General features: G+C 40.0%; 1 protein-coding gene across 1 annotated transcript in view; it reads right to left on the reverse strand.

Moving 5' to 3' along the window:
* LOC113148375 (transmembrane protein 132C-like) overlaps positions 1-18,722 on the reverse strand; it is an 81,024-nt gene that overhangs the window by 50,384 nt on the left and 11,918 nt on the right. Inside the window, 1 exon segment of the mRNA XM_026340064.1 lies at positions 1,711-1,854. Coding sequence (XP_026195849.1) covers positions 1,711-1,854 — 144 coding nt within the window.

An 18,722-nucleotide genomic window follows, 5' to 3' on the forward strand; every position in this document is an offset into this window, starting at 1 on the left:
TCTATTTCAGTAAAATAAAAGAATCGTGACTGTTGCTCTCTCAGTAACCTTATCAAAGAGATTCTCAAAATTAAAAGTTTGGTGTATTGATAATCTTCACAGCTGCAGTTATTTGTTACAATAACTGTGTTCCATTTGATGTGTACAGGGCCACGACCGGTGTTGCATTATCATTTCAATACTTCAAGGTAGTCTTTTGTGGCGAGCCGAATTGTGGGGTATAATACCAGATTCAACATGTATGACCTTGGTTTGAGCAGTTCTGTATAATTCAAAGTCTCTCCTCTGCAGGCTGTGAATGCGATTTATGTAAATGATAGATGATTTGTCATTCATCACTGTCATCACCCTGACATCCAAGAGGAAATAACAGCCTGGCCAGGTTGTGTCAATTCCTGAGTACAGCTACACTTTGCTGTGGATCGTTCATCTGCTGAGTTGAATGTCAAATACTGTAAGTCCACAAAAGAAGTGAATAGCTGTTATTCATTAAAGGACGCTCTGTAATGAATAAATATTTATATATATTTTTAGTGTAATAACTTAAAGTTTTTCACTTGTAATACATCTCCTACGCCCACTTTTTGTTTTTTGGGGATTTTATGTTTTTTGACAACATTGCTCATTAATATAAAAAATAAATGTTATGGATGTTGGAGCATCTTTAAATGCATCACAAGTTTTTGAAAAAAGATCTTTGCTTGCTGCATTACCACATTATGGAAAATGTCCTCTGGGAAATAAACTGTGATGGATCACCCATCTCGAACAAGTGTCAAGTATCTGCTGGCTGATTTTCATGAGGAAGTGAAATGAATGGTTGTGGAGAACATGGAAAATCAGTATGTAAAATGACCAGAGCAGTCATTTTGTAAGACACGGACAATATTTATATGATGTAAGGCAGGCTGACTGACTTTTGCTCTCCTAAAACAACAATGTTGACATTTCACATTCTTCATTTGACAATTAGTTGGTAGATAATTACTCTGATTACCTCATTCTGATAACAACTAATTTAATTTTTAAGGTGATACAGATTAACTGTGCAATCTGATTTAACATGAATTTGGTTTTTATAAAATGTTAAAGCTGCCATATCCAACAACTTTGTCACAATTACATATTTTTATTTCATAAAAAGCCTAAATACTCTTTCATAAAGCTGAGCCCTGTAGTTTCAAGCAAGCATCACTAAAACCGGAGTGAATGGTGCATTTGTTGGGGTCTATTTTCAGATGTGCATTTGCGCAACTGAGTGTTTCTGGTCTGTGTACCCATGTTCATCATCAACAAGAAACAGGTCACCAAGTGCAACAGTGTGACTCAAAGATCGCATTTTAGTAATGGAGGTCTGTAGCACAGAAGTAGCCTGTACGCTATTTCAGGCACTGGTCTTTTATGAGATTTATTAGGTGTAATGAAAATATTAATATCATTCCTATTATAAAACAAAAATGTGTTTGGTGGGAACAAACATTTTATTGTAGGACTACTTGAAGCTAAGAATGCGTGACAGTGCCAAAGGATGAATGCTTCTGATGCTGAGTCATGTCCTTTTTCGGCCTCATTCTTAGCAATCACTCTCTACTGACAGCTGTCCAAGAAATGAACAAGTGCGCTGCTCATTCCTTGTTGTTCAGTGGGGTGTTGAGTTCATATTTCATTCACACATTGATTAATTCTGCAGAAGGAGGGAGTGAGACATACCTTTGACTGAAACTATTCTCCTTCCTCCGACAGTGCAGGGTGACAATCCTGTGACCTTCACTTCTGACATCCTGGCTCACCGTCCACATAACAGGGTTACTGGCTCTGGCACCCAGGAAAGCTACGCCATCTTTCAGCTTGACCCTGAAACACACACACACACGTGCACAAGTTAGAAAAAAAGATATCAAATGAAACGATAATAGAAATGTCATCAGAACAGCTCACAAACTTTGGTTCAGAAACACATGTGGTTCATTTTATTCTCTCTTTCTCTGTCTCACGAACCAACATGTCAAACAGAAACTAAATTAGTCATTATAATTATCTCAGAGGTCACAAACACCTCAAACTACACTCATGCTTGATTAATTGGATGCTAGTAACAGAGCAATCAAAAACCAATTCTACTGATATAAAAGCACTGGCGTGACACAAAGTCACTGACCAACTTAAATGCAACTTGAACATCTATTATTATGCAAAGAGGAAGACAGAAAATCAGTTCTTACAGTGAAGAAATGGCAGCAAATTCTCTGGACCTAGTGTCATGCCAGAGAGACAGTGTCTGTCGTCTGTGGTCAGACCACAAGTCCACCATTCAGCTCGTTTCCAGGTTAATTGTGCAACAATTGAAAAAGACTATCCAGACTGTTATCAGTGAAAGGCGCAAAAGCCAACATCTGTGATGCTGTGGGTGTACAACAGTGACAATGACATGGGTGATTTGCATAATGATAAGTGTGAATGTATTATCATCAGGGATTTTAGAGAGGCATATGCTGCCATTAAGGCAACCTCTTTTCCTGGAAAGTCAGAGGATATGTCGGCAGAAAAACGCCTCATTCTGTAGTTCTACTACAGCATGGCTTCGTAGACACATAGTCTGTAGTCCAGACCTGTCTACCACTGACAATTAATGGTGCAACATGTAAAGAATAATCAGACAACGACAAACACGAAAGCAGCTGAAATCATGTATCCAGCAAGGCTGGGTGAATTTTCCACTTCAGAGAGTGCAACAATTAGTATCCTCAATTCTCAAATGATTAAAAGCTGTAATTAAAAGAAAAGATGAAGTAACACAGAGGCAGACATATCTCTGGCTCGACTTCTTTGAGTGCGTTGCAGGAATCAAACTCCAAATTTGCAAACATTTACAAAATACAATGAAATTGGTCTGTGGAAACACAGAAAGACTTTTTCTTTGCACTCACATAATTAAATTAGTCATATTAAATTAACAAATCACTGATTTTAGTTTTTTTTATTCCTAGTTAAATTTTCTATTTTCTGGAAACAGGCTTTGTAGTTCATATGTCTTTTTACTTCTATCCATTTTAGATAATGACTAAGGCAAAAAAGACTAAAATGCATTCAAACCTTGTTTTCAGAATTTGCTTTGGAGAGGCTTTTTCTTCGGGAAACTGAATCTGGTTTGTACAAGTCAAATCATTTCATTAGCAGTACTGAAACCTTATCATACATCAGGACAACAGATGGCATGTTGGCTGAGCTGAAATAATCACGAGTCAGTGATGGTGAGTTCAAATTAACCTCTGTGAAAGTGTGTGCGTCACAATGAATGTGAATACATGACAAGTTTCGTACACTCAGAGCAGTTCAGACAGTTTTAACTCATTTTCTCTTTACACCTACCCGATGGCTAGGTGTGGAGGGAAAACCTAGGGTTTTGGATTAACTCCAATGTCTGCAGCCTCCATGCCATCTCTGCCTTGGCATCACCTTTTTTGTCTCTCTATCACTTCCATTACCCATGGTCACAGTCTGTGGGAGGCAATACAGGTGCTGAAAAACCATGACCTCCTCCTTTTCCAGTATATTGACGCACTGTTGCTCTCCTCTTCCTGCTCTGTCACATGAAATTACCATGAAGTACATGAGCAGCTTTCACTGCTTCCTTTTCCAACATGACAAATTGCTCTTGTTCAAACCACTGGCATGAACGAAGCAGACTGTTTTATGTGGGGGGGGGGGAGAAAAAAAGAAGGTAGAGAGATGCTGAGAAAAGACAGCACCAACCACACGTAAAGATGAGGAGAAAGATACATTTCGCTGGGTAGTTTCTACCCGCATCAAAATAATAGGGGACTGTCCTCGTTGTGAAAGTGCTAAAGACTTGTAAAAGATGAAGAAAAAAGCTGAGCGTTAACTGAGGGATAATGACATGACAAACCATGCAGCAGTCCTCAGAAGAGCACAGTCATTACATCTTTCTTGTTCTACCAATCTTCTTTGATCTTTCCAGGCCGCTGGGGCGATAATAACTGGCCTTGTGTTGGTCACCGCTCCTGACAAGCAACGATAAAGGCAGCTGGGGTGGAAGACGCACACACTAACTAGGAGGAGACAACTGATTGCCGTCTGCCCCACTGTTTCCCAGTCATCACCTTAGCCACGGTACAGTAATTACTCCAGACTCACAAGCAGGTTCTGCAGTGACAGTGGACTACAGGGGGAACAATAATCAACTAATACAGACTCGAGTCTTACAGTTTTCTCTATCCTGTATCGATCAAGGATCAAATTCTAATTTGAAAGCAGAAATGTTTTAGGCCCCATGACGATCCAGAGCAGCTATTTCTCTGCAGTTCTGGCAAGTTTTTGTGCTTGCATTAGTGCTCCATTTTCAGCTGACCAATGTATTGTTTCCATGGAAAAAAGAATACTAATCCTTCTTTCCTTTCTATATTTGTGTTCCTCTGTTTGACATCTGTCTTATCTTATGCTCTGCCTTGTCCTCCTGCATCATGCTGTACCCACTCTGTTTCTTCAATTTGACAGAACAAGCCTGTGCAACAGCCAACAAGCAAGGGGGCCAAATTAACAAATGGCATGTTGTAAATGAGATTGGCTTGGCTAATATGATTTCGGGTGGGGGAGGACGAAGGGATCGGGAGGCAATAAAGCGAAGCGATTTAAAGGGAACCCCCTGTTTTGCATGCATCGGCACATGCCTTATTAATTCCATGAAAATCTACATCAGTGGGAGGAGTATTTAAAGATGAGATGAGGTTGGCAGAAAAGACCGTTTTCAGCTCTCCCTAACTGATACTCATAAATGATACCCCAGGATGTCTATTGCCCAAGTAACATATCAACACACCTTGCATTCACACATGCCTTTGGTATGCTGATTGAAGCGCTAGTGCACATTCATACTGATGCACTCACTCTGCAGGAAAACAAATGGAATTTACCCAGTTGTGATTAAATTGGAAGAGTGCGTGAGATCGGGTGTTTTGTGGAAATACCATTTAAACAAAACTAGGGATGTCATGAAAACCACTAGTTTGGTACCAAATCAATGCAAAAATTCAGAATAAGTGATGGTACTTGTTTTCTAAAGTACAGAAGGTACTACTTTAGTAGCTGTCACGTCTACTGTAGTGGAAAAAGAGATATCTCTGACACTAATGAGGGAAGTTTAACCCTACAAGTATAGTCTGATGTTAAACACTAAGAAAAGAAGGAAGCTAGTGCAGCACCAACCATAACAACACGCAGGATGGCATCAGCAAGTAATATACTCCAAAAGTAATGCACTCCAAAAGTCATGTATGGATGTATTTTGTGTTTTAGCCAAGGACAAGTTATCACAGACCTAATAATAATAATGATAATAAAAAAGTGCTACAACCCAAGTACAGACTCATGTGGGGTTTGAATAATAAAAACATATATATATATATATTTCTTTTTATAAATGACTAATATATAACGGCAGTATAGTAAACAACTGCAGCAGAACAGATTTGCACTCTCCTTATTATTTAAAAACATACGAAAAGGAGTATGTTTTAGTTAAAAGAAGTAAAATCACCCAATTTCAGTGGATTTCATAATGCTATTAAGCATTGTAAGGCATCAAAAAAAAAAAAAAAAGAAGAACTGCAGGAAAAATGACATGCTGTTACTCAAAAACATGTTTCTCACTTGATGTCTAATTGTAAATTAACATAGAAAAAAAGAAGAACAAGAAAGAGGGCCTTTGTGGTGACCACAAGGGTGGTTCCCAGAGACAAGCCAGGTAGATTAGAAAAGACAAGAGTCCTATAGGTGTGGATGAAAAAAAAAAACAGTCAGGGGGTGCAGGAAAAACACTCAGGAGAGAAGAGGAGCTCAAGAGAGGGCTTTGCTGGTTAAGGATCCAGAATACGAGCTTGTAGTCTGCACTGGCATTTGCTGTCTGTGCTGTCTGTCTTATATTTCTAACAACAGGAGAGATACACATCAATGTAATCCTCAAAAGACCATTTGCAAGGTTATTTCACCCACTAAACTTTAAGAAACACAGAACTGAGAGAACTCAATACCTTCTCACACACACACACACACACCTTGGTCTGTGTCTGTATCTGATATAATATATAACTCATTGGGAGAGAACGAGCTGGTGGACAAACCTAACCTTTAGTGGAGATAAATGAAAGTGAGAACAATTGCTCTGATATCAGCTCTGCCACAAAGAAACCCCCTTTGGTTCTTACATCACATAACAACTCTTGCAAAGGCAGAGCCAGATGGAGAAAAGCTCCAATACAGATGAGCCAAAGTACGATCATATATAACCTGCAACCATGTTCTGAGGCATCATTAACTAACCCTGCTGAAACACCTGAAAGTGCGGAAAGAAAAATCTCCTGTAGATGACAAACAGGTCTGGCGGTTAGTTAGATAAATGCGAAACGCACAATAATGCTGAGCATATTTTCCAAATTCATTTTAAAAAGGTAGATTAGCTGAATTAAATTTAGAGCAGACAAAACTGACCAAATTGCACTGAGCTGGCTTAGTTGGCTTGGGTCCCTTAATTCTCCAACACCTGCAGCTAAATCCTGTTATGAAATAAACACACAAGCTGTTGGGTCTAGAGACCCAGCTTGCTTTATGTTCTCTCCATCCTTTTCTATTCCTCTTGCTGAAAAACAAAAATAATCTTCATCATCTCCGGGTAAAATTAAATTAGATAGTAGCCAATGACAGGTGAACCAGACTGGGAGCTGATCCAATAAATTAGGAAGGTGAAACAGGGCTTTGCTGGAGAAGCTTTGAGTCAATTAGCTGAGGAATACTCGTCGGTGGAGTGTTTTTAAGGGGCGAGTGGACACAGGCAGATGCGGAGATAAAGAGAGAGCTAATTCAATTAATGAGTTTGATGCTGTTCTTCCCATTATCAGGGCTAGTTAAAAGTGCTGGTGCGTGGCAATGCTGCGAACGGAGGACAAGATTAACACTATCAGATAAAGAGAGCTCAGCAGCTCATCTCCACCCATGCATTCTGCTGCGCTCCTCTCCGTCTCCTCCTTTTGTCTCACTTTCAGCATGTCTCATTTTCCTATCTCTCTCTGCCTGTCTCTATCTTTTTCCTCTGAAACATTCTGCTACCCTCAGTGTATCTACACACCCAAGCCCTTTTTTTTTATTTCACATAGCTTCTCTGTCCTCCTCACGTCTACTGTAGCTTTGGAGCACTGCATTCTTTATTTTAATTTTTAATCAATCTTGCACATTGTGGGTCTCTCTGTTCAGTAAGATTGTGGTTATTAAATCTTCATTATGTCATTTGAAATTCTACCGAAGATTTTATTTGAGTAAAGTGGGCACGAGTAAGTGTTTGCAGTTTCCGTTTCAGTTTAGTTTTAGCCCCAACACACCTGTAATTAAAGCCTTAATCCTTCCTAAATGAGGTATTAGTGCATGTATCTGTACATACAGTGTAGTACAGATAACCACATTACCCAGATCATGAATCTAAGATGAATGACTTGCAAGTAAATGCTATCACATATATACTGGAATATCTGAAAATCTGAGGCCAGCTGGATCAAGCTCTGAATATTTACAGATGTAGCAGTCTTAAAGTGCTGGGTGATCCATGACAGAGCCTTGACCTGCTCCATGTATCCCCTGCAAGAACACGGTGCATGCAGCGCCGCCTTGTTCACGCCCCGAAGCAACCTCAGTGGTAGTTTGTTCCAATGATGTATTTCCTGCCAGATGGAGCAGTAAACGCCAATAGACCGACATTATGTACAATATTGATTATTAGAATTCATTTATAATCAATTTTAAAGCATGTGGGCTGTTTAAATGAGCGATTACATGAATGTTGTACTGGTTTCAGCACTATTATTAATTAAGTTGTGTGAACTACAACATGATGCTGATTAATTATTTACTACTAATAATAATCAATAATCAGATGCAATTATTCTGGATAGCCACACAAACCCGTGACAGGAGAACACAAGACTTATGTGAAACAAATTCTGTGTTTTTATGTGCAATTTTAAGTCAAAAAACAGGCACGTAAACAATTTAAAGACACAAATATATACACTTTATTGCCAAAAGTATTCGCTCATCCATCCAAATAATCGGAATCAGGTGTTCCAATCACTTCCATGGCCACAGCTGTATAAAATTAAGCACCTAGGCAGGTGCACATGCAGAAGAGTCGCTCTCAGGAGCTCAGTGAATTCCAGCATTGATCTGTGATAGGATGCCACCTGTGTAACAACAAATTTCCTCGCTCCTAAATATTCCCCAGTCAACTGTCAGCTGTATTATAAGAACGTGGAAGCGTTTGGGAACGACGGCAACTTAGTTCCAGTGAAAGGAACTCTGAATGCTTCAGTATACCAAGACATTTTGGACAATTCCTTGCTCCCAACTTTGTGGGAACAGTTTGGCGCTTGCCCCTTCTCTTCCAACATGACTGTGCACCAATGCACAAAGCAAGGTCCATAAAGACATGGATGACAGTCTGGTGTGGATGAACTTGACTGGCATGCACAGAGTCCTGACCTCGACCTGATAGAACACCTTTGGGATGAATTAGAGTGGAGACTGAGAGCCAGGCCTTCTCGTCAAACATCAGTGTGTGTCCTCACAAATGTGCTTCTGGAAGAATGGTCAAAAATTCCCATAAACACACTCCTAAACCTTGTGGACAGCCTTCCCAGAAGAGTTGAAGCTGTTATAACTGCAGAGGGTGGACTGACGTCATATTGAACCCTATGGATTAGGAATGGGATGTCACTAATGTTCATATGCGAGTCAGGGCAGCTGAGCAAATACTTTTGGCAATATAGTGTATTTGACCACAGTCATATGGTCATTTTTTCATTTTGCAGAGGTTCAAAAAAGTCCTGAACAAAGCTGGATAATAAATCCAAGATTACATTTTGTGAACAAATTATGTAGCTATTTAAACAAGAATGTATTTAAAATGTCCTAGTTATTCAGGGAGGCTAATAGAAGTGGTGTGTGATGACTCTCTGTCCTGGTATGAGTCTCTGTTGGGGTCTTTGGCCAGTGCCAGTGCCACAAACAGATTGGGCTGGTGGTATCAGATCACCATGACTGGAAATTTCAGAGTTTTGTTTCCAGACTCTGTTGGGTATTTTGAATGAAATAAAAAGAATAAAAACAGTTCAAACAGCCTTGTCTGGAGCAGGCAGACTGCCATTGAGTTTCAACCTGTTCGACCCTTAACAGAATACAGTACTGTCAGACAAGTTGATATTTTTCATTAACCACAAAATATTTAAGGCAAAACGTCAGGTTAAATTCTGTTTTATTTATATATGTGAAAAATAACCATGATAATTTGCACTAAACAAATAAGTAAATATGTGTGTAATATATGTGCCATATATGTGTTTTTGTGGTTACATTTTAATTAGATGATGTTTTTTTTTTGTGTCTGCTGTTAGAGATACATTACAAACTAAATCTTCAAATCTATGAAGTTCAAGTTGCCACTGGGTTGCGGCTCTGAAATAACCGTGAGCTTGAAGACTACCTCTGCATCTTAAAGCAAGATTACCCATTAGTATATATAGTATAATTTGTAGTATATAGTTTAGTATAATTTGTTTATTTAGATACCATGGGGGATTGACGGAATGGGATGACACACTCAAGCAGGCTATCATCACCTACCCTTCAGCCATGTCTGCTAATTTCCTCTGGATGTTGCTGGAACATTGCATCTGGATAATGAAGCCTTGCATGAGGCTTATCTTTCCCTCCACTTTACATTTGTGAAGCGCCAGTTCCACCTCTTCCGGCCACTGACCACTTCCTCATGTCACCATTCTTTGCTGATTAATATCTGTGTGATCCGCGATGTGAAGGGTTAAATGCCGCCCATCAATCAAGGAACAAAGGAGATCACGGGAGTGCTACTTAAAGTGCTACTTAGTCATTTCAAACTAGAGTGGATTGTATTGAGTGCGTCTTAATTGAGGAGATGCTGAGTGCCACCAAACTCTACACGTTTACAATCAGGGGGCTGTACAAGGAACCGCGCTGTCTAAGTTCTCCAACCGATAAGAGAATTTCTTTCATACAGAAAGGAGGGGAGGGGAGTTGATTGCCTTCAGCAACATTCTCTCTTCATCCTTATTTGGATGCATGAAAAACACACAGAGCATGGTGATGCCTCATCCAACATCTCTTTCTTTTTTTTATCAAGGAAAGCAGCCAGAGGACTGACATGTGGAGCTTGGACCTGAGCTCTGGGAACAAACTTGCAGCTTTAAAAAAAAAAAAAAAAAAAAAAAAAAACAGCAATAACTGTCAGAGGAACGTGGCTGACTTCAAATGAGAAGAGGTTCAAAACGTGAGCTGGCCATAGCCTCGTGACATGAACGAATCCATGACAGATCAAGGGAAATCATATGGACAGGAGCACTGAGAGATGAATTTGAGTCAAATTCAAAGAAGCCCCTGAGCTTCTCTGAGGAAGGGAATTTTTCAGTTGGAAAACCGGGCAAGGTTTCATACGTATAGTCCATCTTAAATGCATCTTATCATTATTTCAACTTAATTTACATCTCAGTGTCCAGTATCATGGTCTTTTTAACAGAAGCATCATTATAAATATCAGTCACAATGACCAGCCTCATAATTCTCCATAAATGGGTGTTTTTGTGTTCCCTATTCAGTGAGGGCTTTTGTGTAACAGATGAACAATGAACAAAATGAATAGTGTGAGAAAATGAAAAATAAAAGCAAAACTGAGTTGAGATGCCTGAAAAGCACAGTACTGATTCATCAGGAGGTTTCAGAGAAGTGTCATTCCATATGAAGGGTTTCACATCACAAAGGACAAATTAATCTTACAGTGACCACATATTATTGAACATTAAACAAATGATGCTAATGGAATCCTTAAAACATCATTTTGTAAGCAGACGAAGGAGTGCTATCATTATAATATGATGAGATAGCACTAATGTGGTGCCATTGCTGCATAATGCATGACTGTTGTTCTAGGCCAGAATGCAACACATGCATAAGCCATCGAAGAGGGGGTGTAAGATGTAATTAAGGCATTGTTTTCTTTAAAATGGAAGGCAGAGGAAGAAAATAAGGCCGAAAATGATAGGAAATGAATAGTCTCCTCATAAAAAGTAGAATTTATCAAAGCCCACAGCTTGGAGGAGTCAGTGACATTGTTTTCTTTAATCTGCCCCAGGCCCTCTTTATGGCCCTTTATGTCACATTATATTTAATCTTATTTCTAAAAGTGTAAGAAAAAAAAATGTCAAAGAAAACTGCAACAAAAAAAACACATGATACTCTGAATGAGGAAACAGGCTGGATGTGGGTGGGTATTGACTGAAATGACAAGGGGCTCCGTGTGTGAGCAGCAACTGTGCACATGAAAGTGGGCAAACGGGATGATGACACCGAGGGGCGTGACAGCGCAACACCAACAGTGGCCTAAAGCAAGTCACCTTCAGTACATCACAGCCCAACGCTCTTCACAAGACACACAAGACTGAGAATGTAAAATGAAACAACATGACCCATCTGCTGCTCTACATGTAGGATATTTCGACCGTCGTTTAAGTCACGGGATTTGTAGGGCGAGCACGGGATTTCAGATTAACACAAATGTGAAATATGTGTCACAATGGTTTTCCTTCTTCTTTTTTCACATTTACATGCATGTGCTGTACCGTACGCCAAGCTCTGGAGAACAAACTTCCCAATTTCTTCATTCACTTTATTGCTTGATTTCAGGAACTTGGTCCTACTGCTAAGGTAGATTAAATAAAGGAATGAGGTCATGTCATAACAGAAAGAAGCCTTATCCCGATGGCTGCCATTTAAATAGGAGTCTAGCCAGTTAAATAGGGGATAGTGCAAACACACGCAAACACCGCCTCCAGTAAAACCTATTTGACATAGGGTTGTATCCAGGGGATAAAAATTAGACTGCGCATTGGCTCCATTGGGTTGGATGGATGAGCCAGAACTGATCCAATATCTGGATGAACACAGAAGGAGGACAAGCAGTATAATCTCCAGGATGTTGTGGGGCAGATTATGGAAAGTTAGTAAACCTGCTGTAGAAATGGTTACACAGATTATCACTGATGCTGGGCACATACAGAGGCCCTGCAGTGAGTAGTCAAGTCATTTTTATTTAGAAATATATATAGTTCTGTTCTTTTTCTATTATTATAATTGGACTCTTGTGTTTGATTTGAATGACATTATTAACATGAATGCATATATAACCTAATTCAGCTGGTAGATCAGATGATTTCTGGATTGAAGATGTACAGTATTGCCAGAAAACATCTTTGCAGCTTGCACATCAAGAGTAGGGAAGAACAAAAAAAAATCATAATTGCCATATGTATGCAAATCACATCAATCTGAAGCCATTAGCGAAACAATTAATCTTTGGCAATCACTAAAACATTTTAATCACGATCGTTACAAATGGTTGACTATTCATTATGCCCTCTAATTAGATCATAAATTGTATGACTATACTGTTGTGGAAGGTTTTGAAGGATGTGACACACGGGGGACGAACACAAAAGCCAGCTAGGTGCTGCATTAATGACAGGGTTGCTGAGAAGGGACTAAATAGTTCTCTACTGAATCCACGTATGATCGATTTACTGAGTGATTGACTGGGGGTCGGGGCTGCAGATGTGTGGTCAGGTTATGCAGGTGATCGGGATCGTGGGGGGAATTGTTGCAGTATTTCATTCAGCTGTCCTGGTTTCCTGTCATGGGTTTAATTCTGACCGAGTGAGCCCTGCCAACAGTAGATACAGTAGATTCCTGGTCTAAATGTCATGTGCTGTACTTGTGACATTTTTGCAGAGCTGTGAGAAGACCACATCAAAAGTGCTGGACTTGAGATGTGACAAGAAAGAAGATTTCAGACATTGTCCAGCTAAACAGAAAATGTTCTGTAAGAGTAAAGGAATTAGCTCTTACTGAGAAAACTCAGTAATAAAGTCAATTCCATTTTGGTTTCATTCACAGTATAAAGGCTGTGTTTGCATAAAGTCTCAGCCACCAACAATATAAAGCATTTATCCACAAAGTCCATACACACTCCTCTGCATTTCACAATGAGAAAAAGTATTTGAAAATTCAGAGGTGAAACTGCAGGTAAATCAATTCAGGCCTGATCTATAAAAGCTGACATGCCAAGCAGTACAGTATTAGCCCCATTTGCACTTCATTATTTGCACCAGTGGGCACTGCTGAACGGTCGCCATCGGCAGGCTCGACTACATGCAGGAGACGTGGACAACACCCAAGTCACTACACAGTCGTCTGTCAGGGTTTAAATATGTGTGCGTGTGTGTGTGTGTGTGTGTGCTCGGTGTCTGAAAGAAAAAGAGCCACGCGACAGAGAGAAGCAGAGACGCAATCACAGAGAAGAGAGAGGGATGATTTAGGGGGGAAATAAGTGACTTTGATGAGGGCCTGGATGAAAAAACAACAGATGATCTCTGCTGGCTGCTGCTCTTTTCTTTTGTGACAAAAGGATAAAAAATAGGAGAAATTTCATATGAGTGTTTGTATTGAGTGGTGCGCTACTCTACTTCTCTCCTAAAAAAAAAATATTAAACGCGAATATATAGATACAAATATTTGATTTGATTTTTTTTTTTTTTTTTTTTGCAATATGGAGCTTTCTTTATCAGTCATCAAGAACAACAGACTATTTTCTCCCAGTTTTCCTCTCAGGGCCCTGATCAGAGATGTTAGATTGCGGAGATCTGAAGAAAAACAAAGCCTCCTCATCACTATGTGTCTGTGTAAAAGTAAATAATAAAATGTTCTTTGTTCTCCTTGGGAGTAAAGTGGAAATCAGACTGCTCAGCACGTAACTGTGTCAACACAGGTTTTGCATGCAGCTTAGAGAAAGTCAAAAGTTTTTGTCAGAGACAGGCCTGATTTCTAAATCCTTTAACATACTGTAATATGGTGATACTAATAAAAAAAAGGTGTTCATCAGCTTTTAAACTGCACTGTTTGGGCTTTCCTGGAACGTCTCACCGTCATGGATTCAGTGTTGTTTAAAACTTTAAACACTAAAGTACAAGAAAAAACAGTGTGGGCAAACAGTCTGATCCCGCAGCAAGGCAGACTGTAAACTACAACAAAGTGAATTTTCAATTTTCTCTTTCTGTGTTAACAACCTTGCAACTTAGTGCTTTACAAAATGGTTTCATCAGGCACTGTTCATGCTGCGCATTCCAGAGGCCACGGTGGCACATTTTGCAGTCGTAGGGAAGCGCATGCCTTACATCATCAAGCGGCGCATGGACTTAAGGTCAGTCTCATGCACACGGAAAAGCACCCCAAAAAAAGTCAGCAAAATTCGCTGTAAATACCTGATTTGAAATATTTTCTCCTTGACTCACATCTCTTGTTTGCTGCTGTCTTTGTGTATAGAAAATAAAATTGCATTTTGGAAATGAGCAACTTTTCTTCCAGTTTCTGTGACCTTGTGCAGCACTGTTATTAGCAGACAGGATCTCCCGTGTTGACATACGATATTTTCTATGCCTTACTGTTTACATGTGCTTTTGCATCACCGTTGAGGACAGACATTTTGACCAGACCCTTTTACACAGACCAGCTGTATGGTACTGACGACTGACGAATTGACGGGGGTCGTGTGCACACGCATTAAAAACACACTTATGTAAAATTGGATTATAAGCCCAGCATGTGTCAGGCCCTCCCCCCACTTTTCACCTCCCCTGCAGGAGTTGGAGCCTCAGTGTGTCGCAGCAGTTTTAACAGGGACGGGTAGCTGCCAGGGTTTTAACAGGGATGACCAACTCACTTCTCGCCTGTATTTTAGCAGTGCTTATCAGCAAGCACCATGCCCTGAGCGCTGCTTCCACTTCACAGGGCCACCAACACCTCAACTGCCACTGGATGTTTACACTGATCCCTTCATAGAGGACTCCCTTGGGCTGCTCCCTCTGTTTGTGTGTATGCATTTGTGCGTGTGTGTATGTGTGCACGTGGCTCCCTTGGGCCACAACACGGCTTGTCTACATTGAGCCTCGTGGAGTGACAATGGCGGCACTGTTCCTCCAGACCACAGTCAAGTGCTGCGTGCCAGGAGATGTGCGATGAAAGAGTGCACAAGGACAAGTGGTCATTCAGGCCTGAACCACCTTGATGTGAGCAAAAACTATAAAGAAACTGGTAAAATACAAGAGGTCAATACTTTAAAAATAACATTTTATGTCAATTTTTAAAGCCAGTCTCCAAGATACTAAATCAATGCTCTTAACACCAAAGCTCACTTGGCTCAGGCGATGGCATACGATAAGGACACACTGTAAAAATAAAGGATACTTTTACATAAAAACTGCTGCAGTTCAAATAAACCCATTCAGTTTGATTAAGTTTATTTTAAAGCTATTATTTGAACTCTGGTTTAGACCAAGCAGACAAATCAAGACCATCTGAAAAAGGTGGGCGTCAGTCTGCTCTCTCACAGTGTTTCATGCAGCTGAGGTGAGTGCTGACTGACTCTAACTTAAGCAGACCAAACACAGGATTGTGTATTAAACAGATATGATCATTTATGACTAAGCAAAAGAAAGAAACACTGGATAGCCACATGCTGAAGCTTGTGTCTGTGTACTGCAGGTGTGCACTGACAATCAGACACGCTTCTCTGCAACTCGAGAACAGATCATACGACTACTACAATAAAACCCGCAAAGACAAGTCAGGCATAACTTTTTGTTTTGCTAATTTATGCTACTTTATAAGGAAACTGGCAGTGAGTACTAAACTCGGATGAGATAGTGGGCGGGGAGATGACGGCAACACGGTCTGTATATTCTGCAGAGAGAGCTGAAGGTTAGTGAACTTTGTTCGACTGAGTTGAACTTCAGGTGAACTGTGGCTCTGCACTCAAACCTGATGAACTGAATTATAAAATAATACTCATGGCTCAGAGCTCTATTTAACAATTTCCTGACATTTCTGAGCGGAACATTTTTTCAACCGTGTGCCTTCAAAAAAAAAAAAAAAAAAAAGAAAAGAATCTAAATGAGAATGATGGGCACCATACAGTATAAATCTGTCAACTGGAGCAGACTGAGTTCAGCTTGGCCCCATCAGGTGTGACCCTCAAATCTAAATCTGTGTCCCTGCTTTAACTCCCACACACACAGACTCTTGTTGTGTTTCCAGTGAGTGAGTTCCTCTCAAAACTATCAAGGTGAGCTACATGGCTGGTCAGGGCACTGTGGACTTAGAGCGGTGACCCTGCAGGGAGATTGCTTGTAAATAGACTGGAGCACATTTCATGATTCTCATGAATACACTAAGCAGCCACTCAAGCTGTGAAAAATAGTAAGGAAAGAGATTTGATGTGTTTTTGTGTGAGTGCACACCCTGTGCCTTTGTGTCATTTTGTATGTCAGGAAAGCAAGAAAAAGAGAATCGGAGTGAGTCCTTGGGGCCATAGCACAGCGTGTCTGTAGTGAGAAAAGTGGAGTGACATTGCCAGAACTCCCTGAGTCACCAGTGTTGAGAACATCAGACTGAAGACAGAAGAAGGTGAAATGGTCATCCAGGATTTCATGAGCCTTTACATGAGGGGTGAAGCGACAGCAGAGCAGATAGTAAATGTGCACCTGCATAGTGGACTGATTCCCCCCTCCAGCGTTTGTGCTGCAGCAACATTTGAACTTCAAGTGCCCAACACTGATGACAGTGGAGGTGGAACAACTGCTGTGCAAAACAAAAAGTGTGGCGTGTCACATCCAGAGGGAAGGCGACATTTTCTGTTGAATTGGACTTGTAGCTGACGATGCATTAAAATGTTCTCTGTCAGGCTCAAAGAACATTTTCTTCTAAGAAAACTTTGACATCACTTACATTATGGCAGAAACAACTAAGCCATCAAAACATTCTTTTTAGGTTTATTATGTACAATCCTGTACTTATTGATCTCAGTGGCAGGATACACAACATATAAGTTTAGTTTCAGTGATACAGAACAATTTCTTGCTTTATACTTTAAGTCATGTGTTTCTAAATGATGTCTTACTACCAGACTGTATTAATAATGTCTCAATAAATTCTAAAGTTTCAGTATTTCTGATCTATTAAGAAAAATAAATAAGAAAACCTTCGGTTTTCATAATTGAATTTCTTTGTTTGTTTGCAGGCTCATGTATTTGTATGAAGATTAATCATAATGACGGCCCCTTGATATTACATGAACAAAAAGCTCTTTAATGAGCTTTGATCCAGGCCCCTGAAAGTGAAGTTCTCGATACAATGATGCAACAATTCAGCAGCACGACGTAATGAGATCAGTTCATCTCGAACAAATAAGGTGTATCGTTCATTTATCAATCTGCTGGCTTATACAGCAGTTCACAGGAAACTACAGTGAAGTTGTTAAATGAATTCCCAACTTTAATTGAACTGAGATCTCTAATCTTTTATCACAAGGGATAGTTGCATTTCTGCAAAAATGTATTTTGATCAGTATTTGAAATTGTACTCATCTATAATTTTTATAATTTAAGAAAAAACAAACAAGCAAAACAACAGCTGTTTTGACTCGATGTTTTAAATATCACATGACCAAAGAATGCATTTGTCAGATCTGCAGTAGCACTAGGGAGTAATATTTTGTTTCATGGATAGTATGTGATGGCACATCCTTGGATGAGGAAACTTTGCAGAATTGTTAATGAGTATTTCAACCACTGTTTGACATTCTTATGATAAAGACGCTTATCGCTACGTCGAGCGGCAGCGAACAGGAGAAATGTGCTGCTTTTTCAGGCACCAGATGCTGACATCAATCACAAAGATCCCGGGCACATCCTTTTTGCTTCAAATTGCACCTCACAAATTAAAAAAGGAAATTCTCAAATTCAAGTGTAAAGTTAATCAGCATCTCTGCATTCAGATATCTTATACCATTTTTTCAGATGAGATTTAATCTTGTGTTATTCCAGTTTCTAAACTAATAATTGGTGTTAACTTTGTTACTTTTTGGGTTTTTTCAAAAATTTGTACTCAAACTAACCAGTACCCAGTCTGTTCCAGACCAAAAAACACACTGTACACAACACTGATTAATTCATTCGAACTTTTCATCCCCTCTTTTTCTTTTTCTCGCTCTACCCAGCAGGACTGTGACGGACAAAAAAAGAGAATCATACAGATGACATGCGCCGCACACGCAAACACGGCCTCGTCCATATCCATATCTGTAGACATATGTGGACACACAAACACTCACACAACAATGTTCCTCTCAACCAGCGCACACACTGACACACACGTACACAAATCCAAACCCCTGAGCAGATCAAGGCTTATCCACCCACAGTGGTGGTAGGCCCGCAGGATGATGAAGGCTTGGATCCAAAGTACCAGCTTATATCTACAGATCAGTGGCTGACCTCCCAACCAGCCAGACTGACCAACACTACACAGCTTAAAGCTCAGCCAAAGGCACTGCTCCAAGCTGCACGCTGAATATTATATCAGTCTAATGATTCTCCCCAGAAGCCCAGACTCTGTCAGCTTGTCAGTTCACTTTTTCTCTGTTGCTCTCTCTAGGTCTTTGTCATTGCTTTTTTTGTTGTTGTTGTCACTGCCTCAAACTATATATTTCTGCCTGTGTCTATGGCAGTCTGTTCTGGGAATGAAAG

The sequence above is a fragment of the Anabas testudineus genome, chromosome 22 (genome assembly GCF_900324465.2).
Source record: "Anabas testudineus chromosome 22, fAnaTes1.2, whole genome shotgun sequence".
NCBI classification, from domain to species: domain Eukaryota; kingdom Metazoa; phylum Chordata; class Actinopteri; order Anabantiformes; family Anabantidae; genus Anabas; species Anabas testudineus.